Source organism: Triplophysa dalaica, chromosome 20 (genome assembly GCF_015846415.1).
Source record: "Triplophysa dalaica isolate WHDGS20190420 chromosome 20, ASM1584641v1, whole genome shotgun sequence".
Taxonomy (NCBI): domain Eukaryota; kingdom Metazoa; phylum Chordata; class Actinopteri; order Cypriniformes; family Nemacheilidae; genus Triplophysa; species Triplophysa dalaica.
In genome coordinates, this window is record NC_079561.1 from 18,022,810 (window position 1) to 18,043,264 (window position 20,455).

Genomic DNA, 20,455 nt, shown 5'->3' on the forward strand with positions numbered 1-20,455 from the left:
TTTCTGTGGCCTTCTACATTGATTTGCTGTATTTTTCATCATCATTGTATCAAAGAGGATAAAAATTCCCTTTTAATAACTTAAATCTAAGTAACGCATAGTTTAATTAAAAACACACAGATTTCTATAAAACATTTTTCTTTATTTGGCACATTCTTGCAATACGGCAATGTTTAAAGATGTTCGTTCCTTAAAACCTCTGTGCAAGAGGGATAAAAAGATTTGAACCTGTCCTTGATTAAGTCCTTAGCAAATGTTCTGCTTCAAGTGTGCATAAGTATCTACCGTACAGCTAAGCCTTAAAAAGACACAATAGGTTTTGTTTCTCAATTTTGTGCAGATTAGAACTCACGTTGTGCATCTTGCAATGATCAAATTTATGATTTACATGTAAAAAAAGGGCAAACGGATTGCACCTGGGCCACAAAAAATACAAATAAAAGACAAATATAAGTAGTTTGGTTGCTCTCATATTTTGTTGTTCAATAAGTTGTGTGGTCCTAAAGTGGTCCTAAAAAGTGATCTTTTATTGCGGAGTTCCTCAGTGCTTCTTTTTTTTCATAAATCACCCAACACGCCCAAGAAATCCCTCCGACAGTCTCTAATCATTGAATAGCTTGCCCCAAACTTATCTCACAATTTGTGCTTTAAACAGACTTGAATTATCATTTGTTTTTTCAAAGACATCGATTTCTGAGGTCTGAGCGTTGACAGATTTCAGAGTTTCTCGGAAATGAATAAAACACTACAGCTCCTCCTTTCTCTTGATGATAAGCATCCGAACCATATCCGCTATGCGGGGGCGGATTTCCTTCACGGAGACGTCATGACCCCATGCATCCACCACTTTACCATCTGTGTCGATGAGGTATTTCCAAAAGTTCCAGGTTGGCTCTTTTCCTGATGCATCTGTGATCAGAAGAAAGCACAGTAATAAGCAGATCAGATGTACTGTAAAAACAAAAAGTCCTTTTTTGTTGTGCTAAGTAATATAAGGATGCAACAGATATACATAAACAAAACATACATACACGTTACATCTTAAAGAGAACAGATTCTTAAAGGTAAAATGATATCATATAATATCAACTTGCTAGAGAAGAGTAAAGGTAGTTCTGGACAATTTAATTCTGAGAATCGAATTTGCTTGCTTGCTTTTTGAGGTTGCAGTAAAATCGACCTCTTGCTGTGGTTATCAAACCTATAACAACTGTACAGTTCCACTCACCCACGAGATATTTGTAAGCATTATTGGCCCCTGTACCGGTCACAGCGATCTTGCTGAACAATGGAAAGGAAACCCCGTAGACTCGCCGCACATAACTGTCGATCTCTTTATCGCTGCCGGGCTCCTGCTGGCCGAACTGGTTGCAGGGGAAAGCCAGCACGTTGAAATGGAAAGGCCCGAAGTCTTTTTGCAGCTGTTGGAGATCTCTGTAGTGTTCATCGGTGAATCCACACTCACTGGCCACATTCACAACCAATGAGACCTACACAAACACACAACTTTCATTTTTTGATAGATAGATTATGCAAGACCAATTATGGTCTAAAAGCCAAACGAAGCCATTAGAGCAAATCTCCAGCCGCACACTGATTTACAAACAGATGAAACAGACTTGCGTGCCACTGTGCCATTGCTAATGGTGCCCTCATGCTACCTCTCCACCCCCTGTTATTTCATCTCTTTTTTACAACTTCACTCTCCTTTGTTTTCACGATGACATTAGGGTATATAGTAATGTTCATAGTAGTAAGACTAGTTATGATTCTTGTAGGATTGGTAAGACTATTCAAACACATGCTGGGGGTAAGATAAGGACAAACTCAATTGTTGGTTTATACCCAAACTGACCCAAACATTGATTGAAACACAGTATTTGAGATACAATTTTATTTTAATTAGAGCCTGTGTGTTTAAATCAAACGATTATTGACAAATGGGCAATTCCAGCATTATGGATGTGACGTTAAAACTCTCAGAGAATGTGCTTGTTACCAACATACTGAACCCTTTGGTCATATTTTGAAATATCGGACTTTGCACAAGTTTTCTATTTTAAAAGGGAAATGAACATGCCTTATGACAAGGTTTTATGAGACAACAAACTTTGAAGGATTTCTGTGAATTCTAATGCACCAACCTAAAGCAATTAAATCCAACAAATGCAGAAAGGATGCCTCTTCACAAAACATAAAATGGTTTTGGTAAAAACTATTCTTTGACATTTTCACTGAATTTTCTTTTCTATAGACCCTGACCTTCGAACCCTTATCAGCCAATGAGATGCCAGTGATCTCACACTGCATAATGAATGATAGGCAAAGAACATTTCTTTTTTAGTTATTAGTTCTTCATTAACAAAACTCAGGGTTAACAGAACATTTCCACACAAATAATGGGCCTACGTAATAAAATTCAAATCATTAAAACATTTTAAATCAAAACTCGCCACACAAAGAAAAACTTTTAAAGAATAGTATTTTAGCGTTAGTCAACAGCGACATCTAGCGACTAAACATTTAAAATATGCAGTTATTTTACAATCGTTAGACTAGAATTTAAGACTTTCTCTGATTTTTTTAGTTAAGTTAATTAAAATAATAATAAAAGCCTACTTATTTTATGCATGTTCAATAAATAGGCCTACTGTGTTGGCTACATGACGTTTAAACAATAGATCAAGGCATGCATTTGCTATGTGAATCAACGTTTCATGATTTTACCAGCCTTTACATTTTACATGCATTAGCATTATTGTTAACAGTATTTAATGTAGCAGTATCTGCTATCGTTTTTAATGTTGTGAAAAATACGTTTTTTAATTATCACCCAAAAGAAGTAACCTCAGATGCATCGTAAGATCGAGCCTGCCACGTAGACACACCGAAGAACAGTATTGAAGGAAAGCACAACTCCAGAGTTTATTCGTATTTTATTAAAACTGAGGAAATCACACCATGCACTTCAAGTGTCATGAGAAAACCAGAGGCAATATTAGTTATAAAGTCTTACTTACATGCATGTTAGTTGCAATCTCATGCCTGTACCAATAACGTCGTTTCAGTTTTGCACACTTACCGACCCTCTGTATTTTTCCAGAGAGACTAATCTCCCTCTACTGTTCACGAGCTTAAACGTGTAAAAGTCTTTCTGCTTGGCTTCAATCAGACAAGAGAAAGTGAGTATTATAAGCGCCCTTACAATCATCTCCATCGTGCTACAGGATTCCTGATGTAGAAAACTGTACAGAAGTGAACGGGACAGACAGAAATTTATCAACCTGGAACGGAATGCGCGTTCTTGACTCGTAGCCCAAACCAACCAATCACAAACGCTTCCGGTGGCCAGAGGTGCGTCCCAAATCGCGTACTCATGCACTAATCTACGCCGTTTTGAAGTATAAATAGCGTCAGTGGTGCGTTCACGTTGAAATTCTCAAAAAAGTGACATTAAAGTACCCGGATTATGCACTTTTCAGCCAATATATGAAGTGAGGACATTTGTAGCATCTTCCGGTCGAAGATTCGCTACGTAGCTGAAGGGAGGCGGGGCTATCAGACGCTGCTCTCGAGGAAAACTCTCCTGCAGAGTGATACCGCTTCAATTTGATAATTACGACGACGTTTTAGTGCCACGTTAAAAATAAAATCCAAGATTTAGAGAATAAAATCGAAAAGTTACGAGTATAAAGTCGAAATGTTACGAGAATGAAGTCGAAATGTTACGAGAATAAAGCCGAAATGTTACGAGAATAAAGTCGAAATGTTACGAGAATAAAGCCGAGATGTTACGAGAATGAAGTCGAAATGTTACGAGAATGAAGTCGAAATGTTACGAGAATAAAGTCGAAATGTTACGAGAATAAAGTCGAAATGTTTCGAGAATAAAGTCGAAATGTTACGAGAATAAAGTCGAAATGTTACGAGAATAAAGTCGAAATGTTACGAGAATAAAGTCGAAATGTTTCGAGAATAATGTTACGAGAATAAAGTCGAAATGTTATGAGAATAAACTCGAAATGTTACGAGAATAAAGTCGAAATATTTTGAGAAAAATCACAGAATTGCTAGAAACGATGGATGTGGAGGATTTGGTTAAATCCTACTTTAGATTATGATTTAGCAATAAGGAGATTCTTTGTCTTTTGGCGCATCATCATGGAGTTATAATTAGTAAAAGGACACTGCAGCGGTTGTGGAGGAAACTGCATTTATTCAGAAGAAAAAATCAGAACTAACTCTGGTTCAGATGACGTGCTTAAACATAATTTAAACTCTTAAACTACAACTTTCACGTAAACAAAATAGGTGTCACGACGACTTTATTCTCGTAACATTTCGACTTTATTCTCGTAACATTTCGACTTTATTCTCGTAACATTTCGACTTTATTCTCGTAACATTTCGACTTTGTTCTCGTAAGATTTCGACTTTATTCTCGTAACATTTCGACTTTATTCTCGTAACATTTCGACTTTGTTCTCGTAACATTTCGACTTTACTCTCGAAATCTTGGATTTTTATTATTTTTAACGTGGCACTAAAACGCCGTCATAGATAACGACTAAAGTAATGATGGAAAGACATGACAACTACATTAAATTGACAAGTTGATTTTTATTCACACGCAATCTACCGTGCGATTGACGTCATTTGAGCTTGTCTGGGAAACCGATATAACGTTACTATTTAAAAAAATAAACGTCTAATTCTAATTTTTACATGATTTATTTTCCCCCTTTTATTTTGTTTAAGTTGTTTCTTCATGCAAATTTATGAGAAGAAATACATTTGAATTGAAGTTCAATTTATAGACCTGAACAACATCTCAGCACACTGAGATATCTGTCTGAGAAGTCTCTTTAAGTATTCAATGTATGTATTTTGTATTTTATTACATTAACATCAATGAACACTTCTTTTCATGTGGGCCATAGCGCGCCCCCTGCAGGCGCTGCCGTCGTTATGATGCGTTGAAGCGTCAGGTTGGAGACCGCGGTTGCGTTTTTTACAATGAACAAACCTTTTTTAACAAAGTTAAAATGAACCATATAAATACATACAACCGTAAAAAAGGAAAGGGCCAAAAATAAACATTATATATACAATGTATGGGTTTCTGCATCAGGAATACAAAAAGTGACTTTAGGTTTAAAATAACAAACATCTTTAATTCATAGACATGTTTATTAAAAAAACAGTAGAAACTCAGATCATTTGAAGACACATTACATGAAATAAAATAAGTGACAAATGCTTTCATTCTCACTACTAAGTGCATATTTAATCTATATCAAAGTAATATTTACTTGCCCAAAAATTCATTGCAAGGCTAGATTCTATGCATAATTAAAATATGCACTTATTTTATTGGAAAACAGTATTTGGATGGTATTTACCACGCTTTTCTCCATTGGATGACCACTGTTGCGGTTTCGATTTCTCCGCCTGCCGCAATGACGCGGGCCGCGACCCACAATGCTTCGCGCGAGCTGAGTTAACATGGCGTGCGTGCTCGCTGTCTCGAGCAGGGCCGAAAACAACAACAATCTGAGCGCAGCGATTTACGGCGTTTAACGCGCCGCCGAAGCGACAGCGCTCACCAACGCACCCCCTGACGCCCGCGTTCGGCATGTACTGTTGATTGATCGCACGTTAGAGAATTCAGGTAAGAGGAAAAGTCAATAAACGATTTAGGGGATGTGCGAGGCGTATGTAGCGCGACGCGAGAGCTAAGTCCGTATAAATAGACAGAAGTTGTTAAAGTGTTCACAAAATTCTTTTTCGTGAGATGTTAGACTGCTGTAAGTATACATAACTCTCACACAAATAAGTCGTGAATGGAATTAAAGCGACCTGTTGTCGTCGTGTCTATGCATTGTCAATGTTTTCCTCATTGCAAGGTTAACGTAGCGTTACATGAAGCGAATGTTTTTAGCATGCTAGCGGGTAGTCGGTAAACAAACGACACTATTCTGACTGATGAATCTGGACGGATTCATTTAGAAATGCCATCATAATTAATTGGGCAATATGAAGTTTTTGTTTACCTGTAGTTTTGTATTCCTTGGGGCCTACAGGTCTTTACTCTTGCATCTGGCCGGAGATGAACGGATACACATTTGTGCACCTGAAACCAAAACTCAGATGTTCAAAACTAAAGCAAACTCTCAAGTTGAACTCCTAACCATTTTGCTCTTTTAAACCTAATGCTTGATTTTTTGAATAAGTTTGTGATTTATGTCATCTTGCAAAGTTCTAATAATCTCGATTTAGGTCATGGATGGTAATGTTTATCATCCTTTATCCCTGTTTGAATGTTTAAAATTACTAAAAAAATGGGGTTTGACACAGGGTATGTAATAGCTGTCAATCAGCATTACATCATATGTGTAAATGTATAAAATACCTGTACTGTGAGCACAATGCGTTGAATGGTGTATGCAACAATACAATGCATTTGACTCGACTCCTCCTTTCCATTGTGATATCATGAACCGAAAGTATTATAAGATCTAAGATCTGGCTTTCACTCAATGTTTCCATTCTATTGACATGCTTTGCACACATACCTTATTTACAAGAATATACATTCTTCCATAAATTCCACTATTGACCATGAGCTTCTGCATTTGAAGACAACACGACATATGCGAGTGTGTTTGTATATATGCTATTATTTAAATACATTTTTTTTTGTAATTGTTGTCATGAATGTCAGGGCCTCAGATCATGCATTTCAATGTACAAATGACACTGATATCTTGTGCACATTTCGAAAAATCTAAAAACTTCCTGATAATGAGGTCATATAACAATAGTTACCAAAACTGGGCTATTAAGCACTGTATTGTGTTGCTATGTGATACTCTATTCCAAAAATAGCCTGAATTTTAAAGATTCTTGTCCAGTTCTATTTACAATTAAATATCTTGATTGCAAATCTTTATCACGATTAATGCTTTCAACATTTAATTGAGCATAATAGTTGTGATATTAATGTTTTAAAAGGAAGCACAAAAATCCCGATAAGGTCAGAAAATCATCGCAAAGCTTGAATCTTTTAAACTGCCAGTTTACAGGAAATAAAAAAACAGCATTTTCTACTATTTTAATACTTTTTTGCAAAACCCAGAGACAAACATGAAGGGTGAACAATAGTAATGATTTATAAAAAAACACAAGAGATTAAAAATGGAGGTTACAAGATTTAATTCTGAAGGTCACAAAATGTTAATTTTTTGTGGTTGAGTGTTTAAATAATTGATTGCTATGAAATACGGTGTTGAAGTTCAATGGCAGCAGATTACAACGCATTCATCGGCTATAAAGTATAGGCCTCATAAACTTGCTGAAGTGAAATGAAAATCAAAAAGTCAGAATTTACAAAATAACCGTGATTAAAATGTTGAGCCAAATAATCCTGATTTACATTTTACCTAAGATCGTGCAGCCCCATCTCTTTCATTGGTCAAACATTTGTAGTTATCCATATTCTAATTCTTTCCCGTTTCATTGCCAGAAATCTTCAATCCAGAGCCCTTTGGGCTTTTCTTCAGTCTCGTCAGGTGAGTAGTGGAACAATATGGAGGACCCCAAGAGCCCCGTGAAGGGGGTCAAACCATCCCGTTCAAACCGGGGCAGTGGTTCTTCCTCCAAACCACAGAAGGACAATACAAAAGCCCCTCGCCAAAGTAAAGATGCTGTCCTCCGAGTGAAAGAGGACTTTCAGGGCGGCCATAGCGGTGGCAGGACCAACACTGGCAGCACTCAGGAACAGGGTAGGGGCAAAGCCCGCAGGCTCACGGGCAGAACCAATTCTGGGGAGAGGGGGAAGGGGAAGACCCAGCAGAGCGACACCCGTCAGCAAACCCCGGAGAGCAAAACTCCTGGCCGAAACAGTGGAGCGAGTAAAGACGTAGGAGCAACACCACTGACCAGCACACCAGAGGGGAACTCAACACAGAAGAACATCATCATGGCTAGAGGCAAGATGCCCGGTGAGAAAATGAAAGCTGATTCCCTTGTTTTTGTGTGTGTTATTTTAGCCAGCTTACTTAAATTGCTCATACACATTGAAATGTCTCTGGTTTTGTGTCCAAACAATGAAAGTCAATGGGGTTCAATGTTTTTTGAACATGAACATTCTTCATAATATCCAGATAACTTTGTGTTCCGGAGAAGAAAGTTATACAGGTTTGGAATGACAGGAAAATGGAAGAATTTTTATTTAATGTGAGCTTCGCTTTAATGGTTTGCTGGTTCCTTTAAATCTCAGGTGTGGAGGCAGGTAGACAAAGGGGCGAGACTGTAGCAGAGGTCATGGAGGTGGAAGATCTGACCTCTGACCAGCAGCTGGGACTCAAACAGGCTGAGGACAGACTTCAGAGAGACTACATTCACCGCCTGCTCAAGGTCAGACATAACATAGATGTGTTCAGTCATTACTTGAGATGTCTTGTCACAATGTTAAGGTACAGGGTTATAAAATTATAAAACAGATAACACTAACTTGGTCGCTTTAAATCCTGCAAATGGTGCTTAAGGAAAGGACAAGCCTCATACAAGTGAACAGAAGACTACTTTTTAACCTGCTAAATTAGAAAATGTTTGAGCTCGATGTGCTTGAACATAATGACAAGTTGCACATTTCCACTTCTAACACAACAGGCTCTTTTTGCTTCCATTGTAAGTGCTGTTTCTTTGAATGAAACGTCACTTTCTGCCTCTAAATCCTCAAACATTCATTTAAGGTTTTAGGTAATCTGTTATTTGCAATGTTTAGCCGCAAGTATAAGTTTCATTTGAGGGGATGAAGTGGCTACTATTACCAAAATATCATTGTTTTCGGGGCTGCTATCTTTGACCTTTAACTGTGCGTTCAGACCACCAGCGACAGTGTCTCTTGCTAAGAGATTGTGAGAAGGCGTTCCTTGCTCTGGTTGTTCTAGTAAGATTTATAAACAAACCCTGCAGTAACTGACAAGAGACTGATGACGTGAGCTCTTCTGCTGTACGGAAGTCCCAAAAGTCGCTCATCATTTGCATAAAGTTGAGCAAATCTCAACTTTGTCGCGTCGCTTGACAAGCCCACTTCCTGTTGCCAACGGTCACTGTCGCAGGTAATCGCCGTCTCTCCGTTGAAAGGAATGACATCGCCTCGCTTTGTCGCTGGCGGTGTGAACGCACAGTTTGTGTAACTTCATTAGGAATGTAAATCAGCTCAACAGAAAGTATCTTTCAACACTCACAGGGTGATTTGTTTTTGAATGACTTGATCAATCACTTTTCTGAAACACACAAAATCACATCAACGGGCCATTGACACTCTCCCATTTGCACGTCTGCTGAACATTGCATTTCTGATCTCTTCCTTGCGTTTTGATGGGTTTCCGTGTCACTGTGTATTCCCACAGCAATCTCCAGAGTACCCAAATTTCCAGTATCTATGCAAACTGTGTTCAGTTCACGTGGAGAACATCCAGGGTGCATACAAGCATATTAAAGAGAAACGACACAGGAAAAACATAATGGTAAGAACACTGGGTTTCATCTTATCAAGTCTAAACTATGATCCTGGATTGAGTCTTAAACGAATGAGTTTTCTTTAATTATTTACATTGCTCACACGTGTTGTTTAGTTATACATTCTCACTGTGTGATTTACTGTATTGTGTCTCTTTGCAGGAGAAACAGGAGGAGAATGAGTTACGGGAGCTTCCTCAGCCCTCTCCCGCCCAGCTGAAGGCGCTAGACTCCGTCGTGCTGGAGGTGGCAAAGGTACACGGCATCTCAGAGGAAGACTTTCAGCAGAGGCGTGCCGTGGCGCTACGCATGGAGGCCATCATATGTAAACCACTCACCGGTACGCAAAACGACTTCCCTCATGCATGTCTATAAGCTCTATATCTTTTTTCAACCGAAGGTAAGGAATCTTTCTCTTTCTCATTTAGAGTGTTCTCTTCGCCTGTACGGCTCCTGCCTCACGCGCTTCGCCTTCAAAACCAGTGACATCAACATCGATGTGTCTTATCCCTCCACTGTGAGTCTGAACATATATATCACATATATGACCTTTATCTACTGCACATAAATCACTGAATGATCACGTGCTTGTTTTGCAGATGACTCAACCTGATGTGTTGATCCAGGTGCTGGAGATCTTAAAGAACAGTGGTGGGTGAGCCTTCATTTACCCACAGAAACTTTTAGTTTACGTTAGTCAAACATCTCTCCAAACGTCCTAGAGAACCTCACATTTAATCAATGTTTGAATGCACATCAAACAGTCAAATATCGGATATGACTAGTTGCGTTTCTTTATTTAGGAAATGATTCCTTTACTGATGTTAAAAAGTTCTTCATATTTAGCTTGACTACCTATCACTTTACTTGCACAAGAAAGTTTCGAGAGCTCAGTTTAACTCCAGTTTCACTTTTGTTTCCAGAGGAGTTTACAGAGGTGGAGTCTGATTTTCATGCCAAAGTCCCTGTTGTCTTCTGCAGAGATGTGACAAGGTCAGTGTTACAATGGCAACAAAACAAACAAACGTACTTCAGAGGCAGAGGTCTTCCGGGCCTAACATAGAGAAAGTTAGGAAAAAATAATAGATGTCACCTTTGTCATGGTCCATCTAGTGCAATTATTTTATTTGATAAAAGGGATTTTTAGGTAATTTGACCCATATGATACTATAACTCATACCTCTAAGCAACGATTATGATTAGAGGATAAGTTAAAGAGGATGCTTATGGCACGTTCCAAAGTCATCATGTGGACTTTATATACGGTGAGATTTGTTACATCCCTAAAATATTGGGATGGGTGTATTAAAATAGTTGCTCAAAACTGATTGTTTTGTCTCCACAGTGGGTTAATGTGCAAAGTGAGTGCAGGCAATGATGTCGCATACCTTACCACCAATCATCTCGCAGCTTTGGCTACACTGGAGCCGAGACTGGTGCCTCTAGTGCTGGCGTTCCGTTACTGGGCCAACGTATGATTCCCTTACAACCTCACCTAGGATGTTTCTCATTGTGACTGTGGACTAAAGTTTTTTTTTTTTTTGTAGCTGTGTCACATTGACTGTCAGACAGAAGGTGGAATACCGTCATACTCCCTCTCTCTGATGGTCATCTTCTTCCTACAACAGAGAGAAAATCCCATCCTGCCTGTTTACTTGGGATCTTGGGTGAGAACCGGCATCTCTCAAATTCTTCTGCCGATATTACACAACCTTAGTCTCAACACGCAACATCAGAAGGGAAAACGAACTTCTAAATGTGTTTGGCTCTTTTGTGTCTGATCAGATTGAGGGCTTCGATGTAAAGCGTGTGGATGAATATCACCTGACAGGGATGGAATCGACTTTGTTTGTTGGATGGGAACACAGACCCGCTCCTCCATCTGAGGGCCGTGGGGAGAACAGAGGTAAACCAGGTCCCAAGAGCTCAGCAGTTAAGACCGAAAAGAAGGGAGACCACGCGACGGGCAAGGTGACCGCCTTGTGTGATATCTTCCTCATCCAGACTCTTTTAAAGACTCCTAGAAAATGACAATGTGGGTTTCGTTGTAGGCTCGTCTGACACTGGAAGAAGTAGAAAGTGTGTCTTTGGGTGAGCTGTGGTTGGAGCTATTGCGTTTCTACACGTTGGAGTTTGCTCTGGAAGAACACATCATCAGCATCCGTCTGAAAGAGCTGTTGCCACGGGAACTGAAGAACTGGCCTCGCCGCAGGCTCGCCATCGAGGGTAAGAGAGTTGTGGTTAGTCAGTGATTTTCCAAATTGAATGTATATGTTAAAAGAAAGTACAGTTTGTAAATTAGCACATTGTGTGGTTTGATTCTTTTAGACCCATTTGCCTTGAAGAGGAACGTGGCTCGCAGTCTGAACAGTCAAATGGTGTTCGAGTACATACAGGAGCGTTTACGCACGGCTTACAAGTACTTCGCCTGCCCTCAGAGCAGGAACGGTACGAACAGCAGCCGCGGCTACCTGAGGAAAAAAAACAGACGCAGAGCCAGGGTTCCTCGGCACGTTCGCCGTGGCAAAGACGCATCCACCAGCCGGGATGTAAAGAATGCCGGAGAAGAGGAGTATGAGGAAAGCAGTGATGATGATGAGGAGGAGGATGAAGATGATACACTAAGGGCAGGTTTTAGGAAGTTGCTGGCGAATGACGTTCAGACGGATGCAGGGCTGCCGGATGAAGCCCCTTCTCAAGAACTCTCGGCCACTATCATGTCCTCTTCGGCACAGAACGGCCTGATGATGGAAAGTGATGAGGAGGAGGAGAAAGAGCAACATCTGAAGGTTGAGAGTGTTGCTCCGGAGGACATGCATTATATCTTTGACAGGATGATCTTCACCGGGGGGAAGGTAACTACTGCCGACAATATTACAATTATATTACCTTTCGGTTTTTGTTTTGTAATGAAAGAAATTGATATACTATGCTTGTCAAAAGGATGCACTTTATTTATTTTCTGGTAAACATTGGGTGCCTGGTTTATTCCCTAGCCTCCGACAGTCGTGTGCAGCATCTGCAAGAGAGACGGCCACCTGAAGGACGAGTGTCCTGAAGACTTTAAGAAGATTGAGCTGAAGCCCCTGCCGCCCATGAGCGAGCGTTTCAGAGACATCCTTGACGGCCTCTGTCTGCTCTGTTACCGTAAGTGCCCAGCGTTACACCTCGCACCAGATGAAACACACGCACCAGTTTGTCGACACGTTCACATGTGATGCTTATGTGTTTGTAGGTGAGCTGTCACCGTCTATCATGGAGCAGCAGAAAAGAGAACAGATCCTGGCCAGTCTGGAGCGCTTCATTAGAAAAGAGTACAACGGTGTGTACAAAGGTTTTCCTGAACTTACAAATAATCAAAAGATCCAGAGTGTTAACTGATACTTGGACTCTGTTTATCCTCAGATAAGGCCCAGCTCTGTCTGTTCGGCTCTTCAAAGAATGGCTTCGGCTTCCGTGACAGTGATCTGGATATCTGTATGACGCTTGAGGGTCATGACACAGCAGAGGTGCTTAACTGTGGCTTGTTTTTACCCCCTTTGCTCTCCCAGTGTCATTTCTTTGTTAATCTCCATGTCAGTCTGTTCATGTCTCCACTTCCCTTTTTTATGGTCTTGGATCAATAAATCTCTTTCTCTGCCATAATATCCTTTAAACCAGTGGATCAGATTTTCTTTTATCCATTTAGCAGATGATTTTTTCCCCAAAGTGGCATAAAAACCAGAGAGAACAGTAAGATTTTGTCATCAGGTACCCGCTTTGTTAAAATTAGGCATTTCAAATAGAACCCACTCACTCCCATTTAACAACAAAAGCATACTACAGAATAATTAAGTGTAGAGTTCATTTTACTGTTTTGTAAAACTTTTATTACAGCAGAGTTTGATAAGACGGAATAATATCATGACTTTTCCCACACTACTTCAGTGCTGTTGCACATGAGTTATGATTATCCAATGGTAAATAAAAAACTGCATAAAACCATATTGAAATTGCACATTAAAAAATTCTTTCTTCAAACTATTTAAATTTCCTGTCGTGTCACGGACCCTGGTGGGTCCACAAACAACGGATATAACCAAGAAAGTCTGTTCCTGTTTCCAAACAATCAGTTTTGCTGTTTTAAATTACAGCCTAATCTCTAATCTCTGTAGTACATGTTGACATTTTCTTTGTTTCTCATATGTTGCAAAACATTTTTTTAAGGGACACACGATAAATTATTGGCCATATCGGTATCTGCTGATAAATGTAATTTTTTATGTTATCGGTATAGGCAGATAATAAAATGTATGCCAATATATTAAAGCCGATAAATGTTAAATCATTACTTCTGGTAAAACGGTTTCATCTGGACGCTGCTCGCAGTTATAATACAGTGCAGTACTGTATCTCTGTTGTGATCATTCACTTACTGTTATTATCAAAACATTGCTGATGTAGGTATAGTATGTAGATACAATATTTTTGAATGTATAAATTATAGGAACTAAAGCGGATTGTTTGAATCGGACCGCTATCTGAATGATCTCTTTCTTGAGACCTGTTAGACATGTGGCTATTGAAAACCTTTTGTCTACATCTAGAACATTTATAATTTGTTTAATAAATTTACCAGAAAAGTTTGAAGGTTAAAGAATCGTTAACAAGTGTAAGGTAGGCTTGGTAGTTGGTACATGATTTTCAGGGGCAAAAAAGAGAACTAATTGTGACCTTATTTGCCGATGTGAATGTTTTCAAATAAAAGACGTTGTCCACTTTTGCCATTTGTTTCAGTCTTAGGGAATTTTACTTAATATTTAGATACTGTATATCAGCCAATATATCGGTTATCGGCTTCCAATGTTAAAGAATTATCGGTTATCATGATAGGCCAAAATTGACATATCGGTGCATCCCTAATTTTTTTTAATCCTTTGAACCTGCTGAAACTCAGATTTGCTGTAGAAAAACAATTTTCACACTGTTCCATGTCTCCTCACAGAAACTGAATGGTAAGGAGATCATCGAAGGTTTGGCGAAGATTTTGAAGAAGCACACAGGTAACGAATGTTTCTCATAAGATAAACACAGTCTCTAGTGTTTCTTAAACTAAAACTGATCTTTCTTTTTGTGTGGATCAGGTCTGAGGAACATCTTGCCTATCACGACTGCTAAAGTGCCTATTGTGAAGTTTGAGCACCGGCAGAGCGGACTGGAGGGGGACATCAGCCTCTACAATACACTGGTAAGACACACGCACGCTTTCTTAACACGCACGGATGTGTTTACGTAAATCAGATTCTTATAGATGTGTTTTGTTTATCAGGCCCAGCACAACACACGGATGCTGGCCACATATGCGGCTATAGACCCTCGTGTGCAGTATCTGGGCTACACTATGAAAGTATTTGCAAAGGTAAGGCCAGAAATCACATTCGAATTTTGACGTGCCCTTTCAGTCTGTGGATGTTGACTGCATGATAAAGCTGTGATGCTACCTTAGGTTTTTGTGGATCATTTGTTAAACATTGATGGTTTAGTATTGAAAGGTTGTGAGCGTGTGCTTTGTGCTTTGTGGCACTGAATCTGTGTTTTTCTAGCGCTGTGACATCGGCGACGCCTCCAGAGGAAGTCTCTCATCCTATGCTTACATCCTCATGGTGCTTTACTACCTCCAGCAGAGGCAGCCGCCTGTCATACCCGTGTTACAGGAGGTAAACACACCTGCACATCTAAGAAATGTCTTGTGGACGGGTTCAGTTCGGCTCTGTAATGTTCTATTTCTGGTTCTGCAGATCTTTGATGGGGACTCGGCACCTGAGAGGATGGTTGATGGCTGGAACGCATACTTCTTCGATGACCTCGATGAGATGGTGAGTATTGTTTCAGAATGTATGGATCTGAGGGTTTAGTTCACGTTTGACCTGAGTTGTGTCTGTGCAGCGACGACGTCTCCCGGAGCTTCATCAGAACAAGGAGTCTGTTGGAGAGCTTTGGCTCGGCCTGCTGCGTTTCTATACAGAAGAGTTTGATTTTAAAGAGAACGTCATCTCCATCCGCCAACACAAGAGCCTCACCACCTTCGAGAAGCAGTGGACGTCCAAATGCATCGCAATCGAAGGTCGGATCATCTGTTTAGACTGTCTGAGAATTTGGCAAAACTGTATTTTTGTATGTGGATGGCGAACTGACATTTTTGGTTTGTTTTTAACAACAGATCCCTTTGACTTGAACCACAACCTTGGTGCTGGCGTCTCTCGCAAAAGTGAGCAGAAAGAATATTTTTCTCTACACCTTCATCTGTTAGAGTTTAAGATTGTGAGTAAACATGTTGTTTAATGTTGTCTTTTCTTTGTGCAGTGACCAACTTCATCATGAAAGCCTTTATCAATGGCAGAAAGCTCTTCGGTACCCCGTTTTACCCTCATCCCGGAACAGAAGTTGTGAGTTACAAACATGCACATCGATAAAAAAGTTTCAGTGCGAAAAGAGATGTGTAAATGACCTTTGTCTTTAATTCATTGCTCTCTCTGTTTCTGTCTCTCTCTGTCAGGATTACTTCTTTGACTCTCAGGTGTTGACAGATGGTGAGTTGGCTCCTAATGACCGCTGCTGTCGGATCTGCGGAAAGATCGGGCACTATATGAAGGATTGCCCGAAAAGGCGCAGGTGAAATATTTATTTCTATCAAAACTTCCTTTTCAAGAAAAATTAGCCTCTTGAATGCTGCTACGTTGTGTTTCAGAATGAAGAAAAAGGAGAATGAAAGAGATGAGGATACGCGTGAGGAGGACAGGGAGCCCAGAGAGAGACGCTGTTTTCAGTGTGGTGACATGGGTCACGTGAGGAGAGACTGTCCGGATTATAAACACCTGCGTCAGAGGGCCGCAGGTACAGATCAATCATTAGCATTGTTCAACTTAATTTTCCTGTAAAGGTTTTTGGAAATAGTATAGTGTTTTTTTTTAACAAGAGTTGATCTTTTGTTTACAGTACCTCATATGGTTCAGACAATGGCGTCTTCTCAGTCCATCCCCATCCCTCAAGGTGCACCAGGCCAGGACCGAGTCGGTCGGAACAGACAGCCCTCTGAATGTGTACGTGAACAAAACCTTTTGGTGGCTACAAAATTCGATACATGACACGATACCGGGTTAACGCTTATGTATTTCAATATATAGAACAACATTTTTAAATATGAGTCTTAATATTCAAATAGCAAATTTATGTCCAAAACATAAAAAAAAATGTTTTGCATGTTACAGAATTTACTACATCAAAGGTTCAATCAAACTTTCTGAATGTGAATTAATCAATATTAAATAGTCTGTCACTTAAAGGGAAAACTAAAATTTTACATAACGCTAAACCTTAAGAGATAACTTCTTAAACCAGGAAAATCACATAGTTATTAAAAAAACAGTTCAATGCTGGTCACGTGTTAGTAGCTCAAACAATAGGATAAAATATGTCAAGTTTTATATCGACACAATGTCACCACAGCTCTAAAGTAACATGATATTTTTGTATCACAATATATTGTTACTCACCTATATGACCTTGTTTTTCATATATATATTTTATTTATTGTATTTATATTTAATATATTTATTTATGATACAAATATTTGCTCTAAAATGAACAAGTAGACTCGAACCAACATCCACTGTTGTCACAGTATTAAATGTTAAAATGTAGTACATTTAAAAAAACAAATCTTATTAAGGAATTTTTGTTAATTTTATATCTATATAACAAAATCAGGGTTAATATAATGCAGATATTTATTTATCAAACAACCGATGTTAAAACCTTTATTGCATTGTTTTTTAGGAATTGTAAACTCGCCTCTAATCTGTTTTTCCATCTCTCTCTTCAGTCTGATACACGTCAGACTCCTCCATACTCCCCCCAGCCCTCTCCATACAGCCAAGGGTCCGTCTCGCCCCAGAACATCAAGAACTCCCCGTCCTCTTCTACCTCCGCTGGACACCCCAAACCATCCCAATCGAAGAAGGTCCAACCTCACGTATTCAGCTTTGCGCACCCTCACCCGGCCCAGTTCCGTCCTGGACTATCTGCACTGGGTCTGCTGCCCACCCACCCCTCACAGCCACCCCTGATCCCGGGCCCCTGGCCTGTCCACGGTCCTATCATTCAGGGCTCAGGGGCATCGTCCTCCAAACCTGCCCAGCACGCTTCCTCGCCCGGCATTAAGTTTGCCGTGCGGGGCGGGACAGGGGGCGGGACAGGGGGCGGGCAGGCGGTAAGCGCTGCTACCATGAACCTAAACGACCCCAGCATCATTTATGCCCAGCCTTCGGCGGGACGGGTGACTGGGGGGGTGGGTGGTCCAGGCAGAGATAGGGGTCACCACTGGCAAAATCACCATCTCAATCCAGGGCCACTAGTGGGAAATGGCACAGTGGGAAATAAGACAGGTACACGGATGTGGTTCTCACAATAACAGTGTGTGTATGCGTGTGTGTTCAGGTTTATTTATATTTGTGAAGGTTAAATGTTCTCACTAACACCAATTTCGTGACAATCAACTTGTGTGGACATTTCGCTGCTCTCTTCACTAGATAAAGAAAAACATGTTGTGTTCAAGCTCAGGTAAGTCTAACAGGTGTGTTGGGCTCACTTGGTGATATCACCTGTTTAAGACTGAGCACTTTCAACATTGTTTTGGCCCGGGTTTATAATATTGCAAGATTTTATCATCACCAAGGTTAAGTTTAAGTGAAAATGTACCGTTTATTAAACTGTTTGAAAACCGTGAAAGCTGATGGTTTCAGAATGGCTGTGTTTGAATGATTCATGTGTTTGGATTATTTTATAAACCTGTTCACTGTTCTTTTTTTCTGTTTGTTACAGATCCTAATTTCTCATCTCCGTATGGGGCTGTGAATCAGGGCTCTCGGTCCTGGGAGGCAGGCAACGGTGCTCCGTATTCACTATCCCAGTCGTACATGCCCTACCACATGCCACCCTACCTGCAACCGGCCAACAAACCCTTCATCTCACAAGGTACGTTGAAAGAGACAGGCGGGAGATTCAAGCGTAAGTAAACTTTAGTTTGTGACAGTGCGTTTTTGTTTTCTTTACGGCTTATTTTCTGTTGATCTGTGTTGTGTCCATCTGTCTGTAATTTAATTTAAGTACTTGGCAAGATTAAGGATGGAAATTAATGCTTTGGTTTTTGACAGCAGGTCACAGATGCTCTGTTTAAATGCACACACAGTATTTTCCAAGCTCTTCTCTGCTTTTCTTGCAGGTTCGGTGGTGGCGAATCAACATTATCCACTTATTCAACACAATCGGCACGGCAATATGAACTTCATTCAACAGAAGAAATGAAAAGACACTTTACTTTTTAAACCAATGCCCAAGGTCCTTATAGAAAAAAAAAAACTTTGCATCGTTTGGTTTTGAAACTTTTTAAGAAGAATTTTATCATTTTTGTACAGTTTTTATGTTATAGTTTCCTTTCGTTTCTTTGTTTATCATCGCATTGATTTGTGATGCAAAATGTCAAATATTTTAATACCCCTATTTTTGGAAGGGGTCCAAAAAAGTGTTTTATTTTGTGTGTAAAATAAGGATTTAAAATGTATTCGCTTTATTTTTATTAGCTGTATTCCTATTTTGCTTGCATAAGGACAAAGGCTTTAGGTAGGAAAATTGAAAATTACGGCCAATAAGAAAATTATGTAGTGCCAAAAAATCTTCCCTATAGCAAACCAAGAAAATTGTAAAAAAAACAGCAGAAAAAAATCAAGAAAAGACCAAAAAAATAAAGAAAAAGCAAACCAACATGCCAGCGTGCGTTTTTGTGTTGATTTTGTGCCTATTGGTCTTCTGTTTCTTTATTTCAAGATATATTATTATTACAGCATTTTTTTATTAATATTTTAAGTATAAATGCTTTCAGAATTTGTTCACAACTGTCAGATGCAATTCGTTTAATTTTTATTTGTTAAATCTTACATGTATAATTCATAGATATTCGTTTAACATTTTTACAAGGTTATAAATGTTCTTTTGGGATTTATATTGTTCAGACATTTGTGTAGATAAAAAACTGGACCAGCAATGCTCAGGTTTTCCGAAGTGGTCAATACATTGTATTGACAAAAACGTGATTATTATTTTAGTGTTAATACTATACAGCAAAAATAATTTGTTGCCAATATCTGTTTGATACTTGGGACTGCACCCTTGGTTGATTTTGCCCACAATGGATATGAACTCTGTCCACCATATCTCATTTTTTATGAAAAAACCCAGAAACGGAGAAACGGTTAATAATATATAGTAAATTGTTTTGACCACAAAATAGTTTTACAGCCTGTTAGACTTTGTGATGCCAAGGACCCCCGAATAAGACAAACCTCGCGAGGGACTCCTTTTTAAAATAATCATGCATCCATAATTTTGTTGTGAGAAGTAACATTTACACATTGTAAGATAAATAGAAAATATGATATTATTAAGACAACGTATTGTTTCAGATCTTAAATATTTGGCCACACTTCCACTTGTTTGAGGAACTTTGGTAAGAAAGATACCAGAAAGATACAATATAAACAAATCAAACTATAAACATTTCTGGAAATTGTATGTGTTGCAAAAAAGCAGATGAACACTTAGAAATCAAAAAATAGTAATATTCAGTAGGCTTTTTATTGTATGTTATGTTTCCTGAAATGTTCTGGGGGCCCCTTGCAACTAGAGCCCCCCTGGGGGTCCCCGGACTCCAGTTAAAAAACAAACTGACCTAGAAAACCTTTTTGGTTTAATATTTAAGTGTGATTTCCTCTACATACGTGTCACACCCTGTAAACAGCCACCCATCGGCCTTGTTCTGTCTTTCAAAGGTGGTCTTAACGGATGTAGCACTGTAGTTTATCTGTATCTGACTCCAATTATAATACGAATGTAT

The 20,455-nt window shown here is 39.4% G+C and overlaps 2 protein-coding genes across 2 annotated transcripts; one reads left to right on the top strand and one right to left on the bottom strand.

Moving 5' to 3' along the window:
- Nucleotides 1–2: 2 nt before the first annotated feature.
- gpx7 (glutathione peroxidase 7) lies at nucleotides 3–3,327 on the bottom strand. Its single transcript, XM_056734069.1, has 3 exons — nucleotides 3,083–3,327; nucleotides 1,229–1,490; nucleotides 3–909 (listed from the first exon to the last, which is right to left on the bottom strand). The coding sequence occupies exons 1-3, from the start codon at nucleotides 3,215–3,217 to the stop codon at nucleotides 746–748; spliced, it is 561 nt and encodes a 186-aa protein (XP_056590047.1). The 5' UTR covers nucleotides 3,218–3,327; the 3' UTR covers nucleotides 3–745.
- Nucleotides 3,328–5,495: 2,168 nt separating this feature from the next.
- tut4 (terminal uridylyl transferase 4) lies at nucleotides 5,496–19,331 on the top strand. Its single transcript, XM_056734053.1, has 30 exons — nucleotides 5,496–5,671; nucleotides 7,526–8,003; nucleotides 8,282–8,418; nucleotides 9,420–9,536; nucleotides 9,691–9,868; nucleotides 9,957–10,045; nucleotides 10,128–10,179; nucleotides 10,452–10,521; nucleotides 10,874–11,000; nucleotides 11,076–11,195; nucleotides 11,314–11,499; nucleotides 11,580–11,754; nucleotides 11,857–12,383; nucleotides 12,525–12,675; nucleotides 12,764–12,850; nucleotides 12,934–13,037; nucleotides 14,513–14,570; nucleotides 14,652–14,755; nucleotides 14,837–14,926; nucleotides 15,111–15,224; nucleotides 15,306–15,383; nucleotides 15,454–15,631; nucleotides 15,728–15,775; nucleotides 15,871–15,953; nucleotides 16,064–16,179; nucleotides 16,256–16,401; nucleotides 16,504–16,607; nucleotides 17,390–17,951; nucleotides 18,388–18,540; nucleotides 18,788–19,331. Exons 2-30 carry the CDS (start codon nucleotides 7,589–7,591, stop codon nucleotides 18,868–18,870), a joined length of 4,452 nt encoding a protein of 1,483 aa, XP_056590031.1. The 5' UTR covers nucleotides 5,496–5,671; nucleotides 7,526–7,588; the 3' UTR covers nucleotides 18,871–19,331.
- Nucleotides 19,332–20,455: the final 1,124 nt, after the last annotated feature.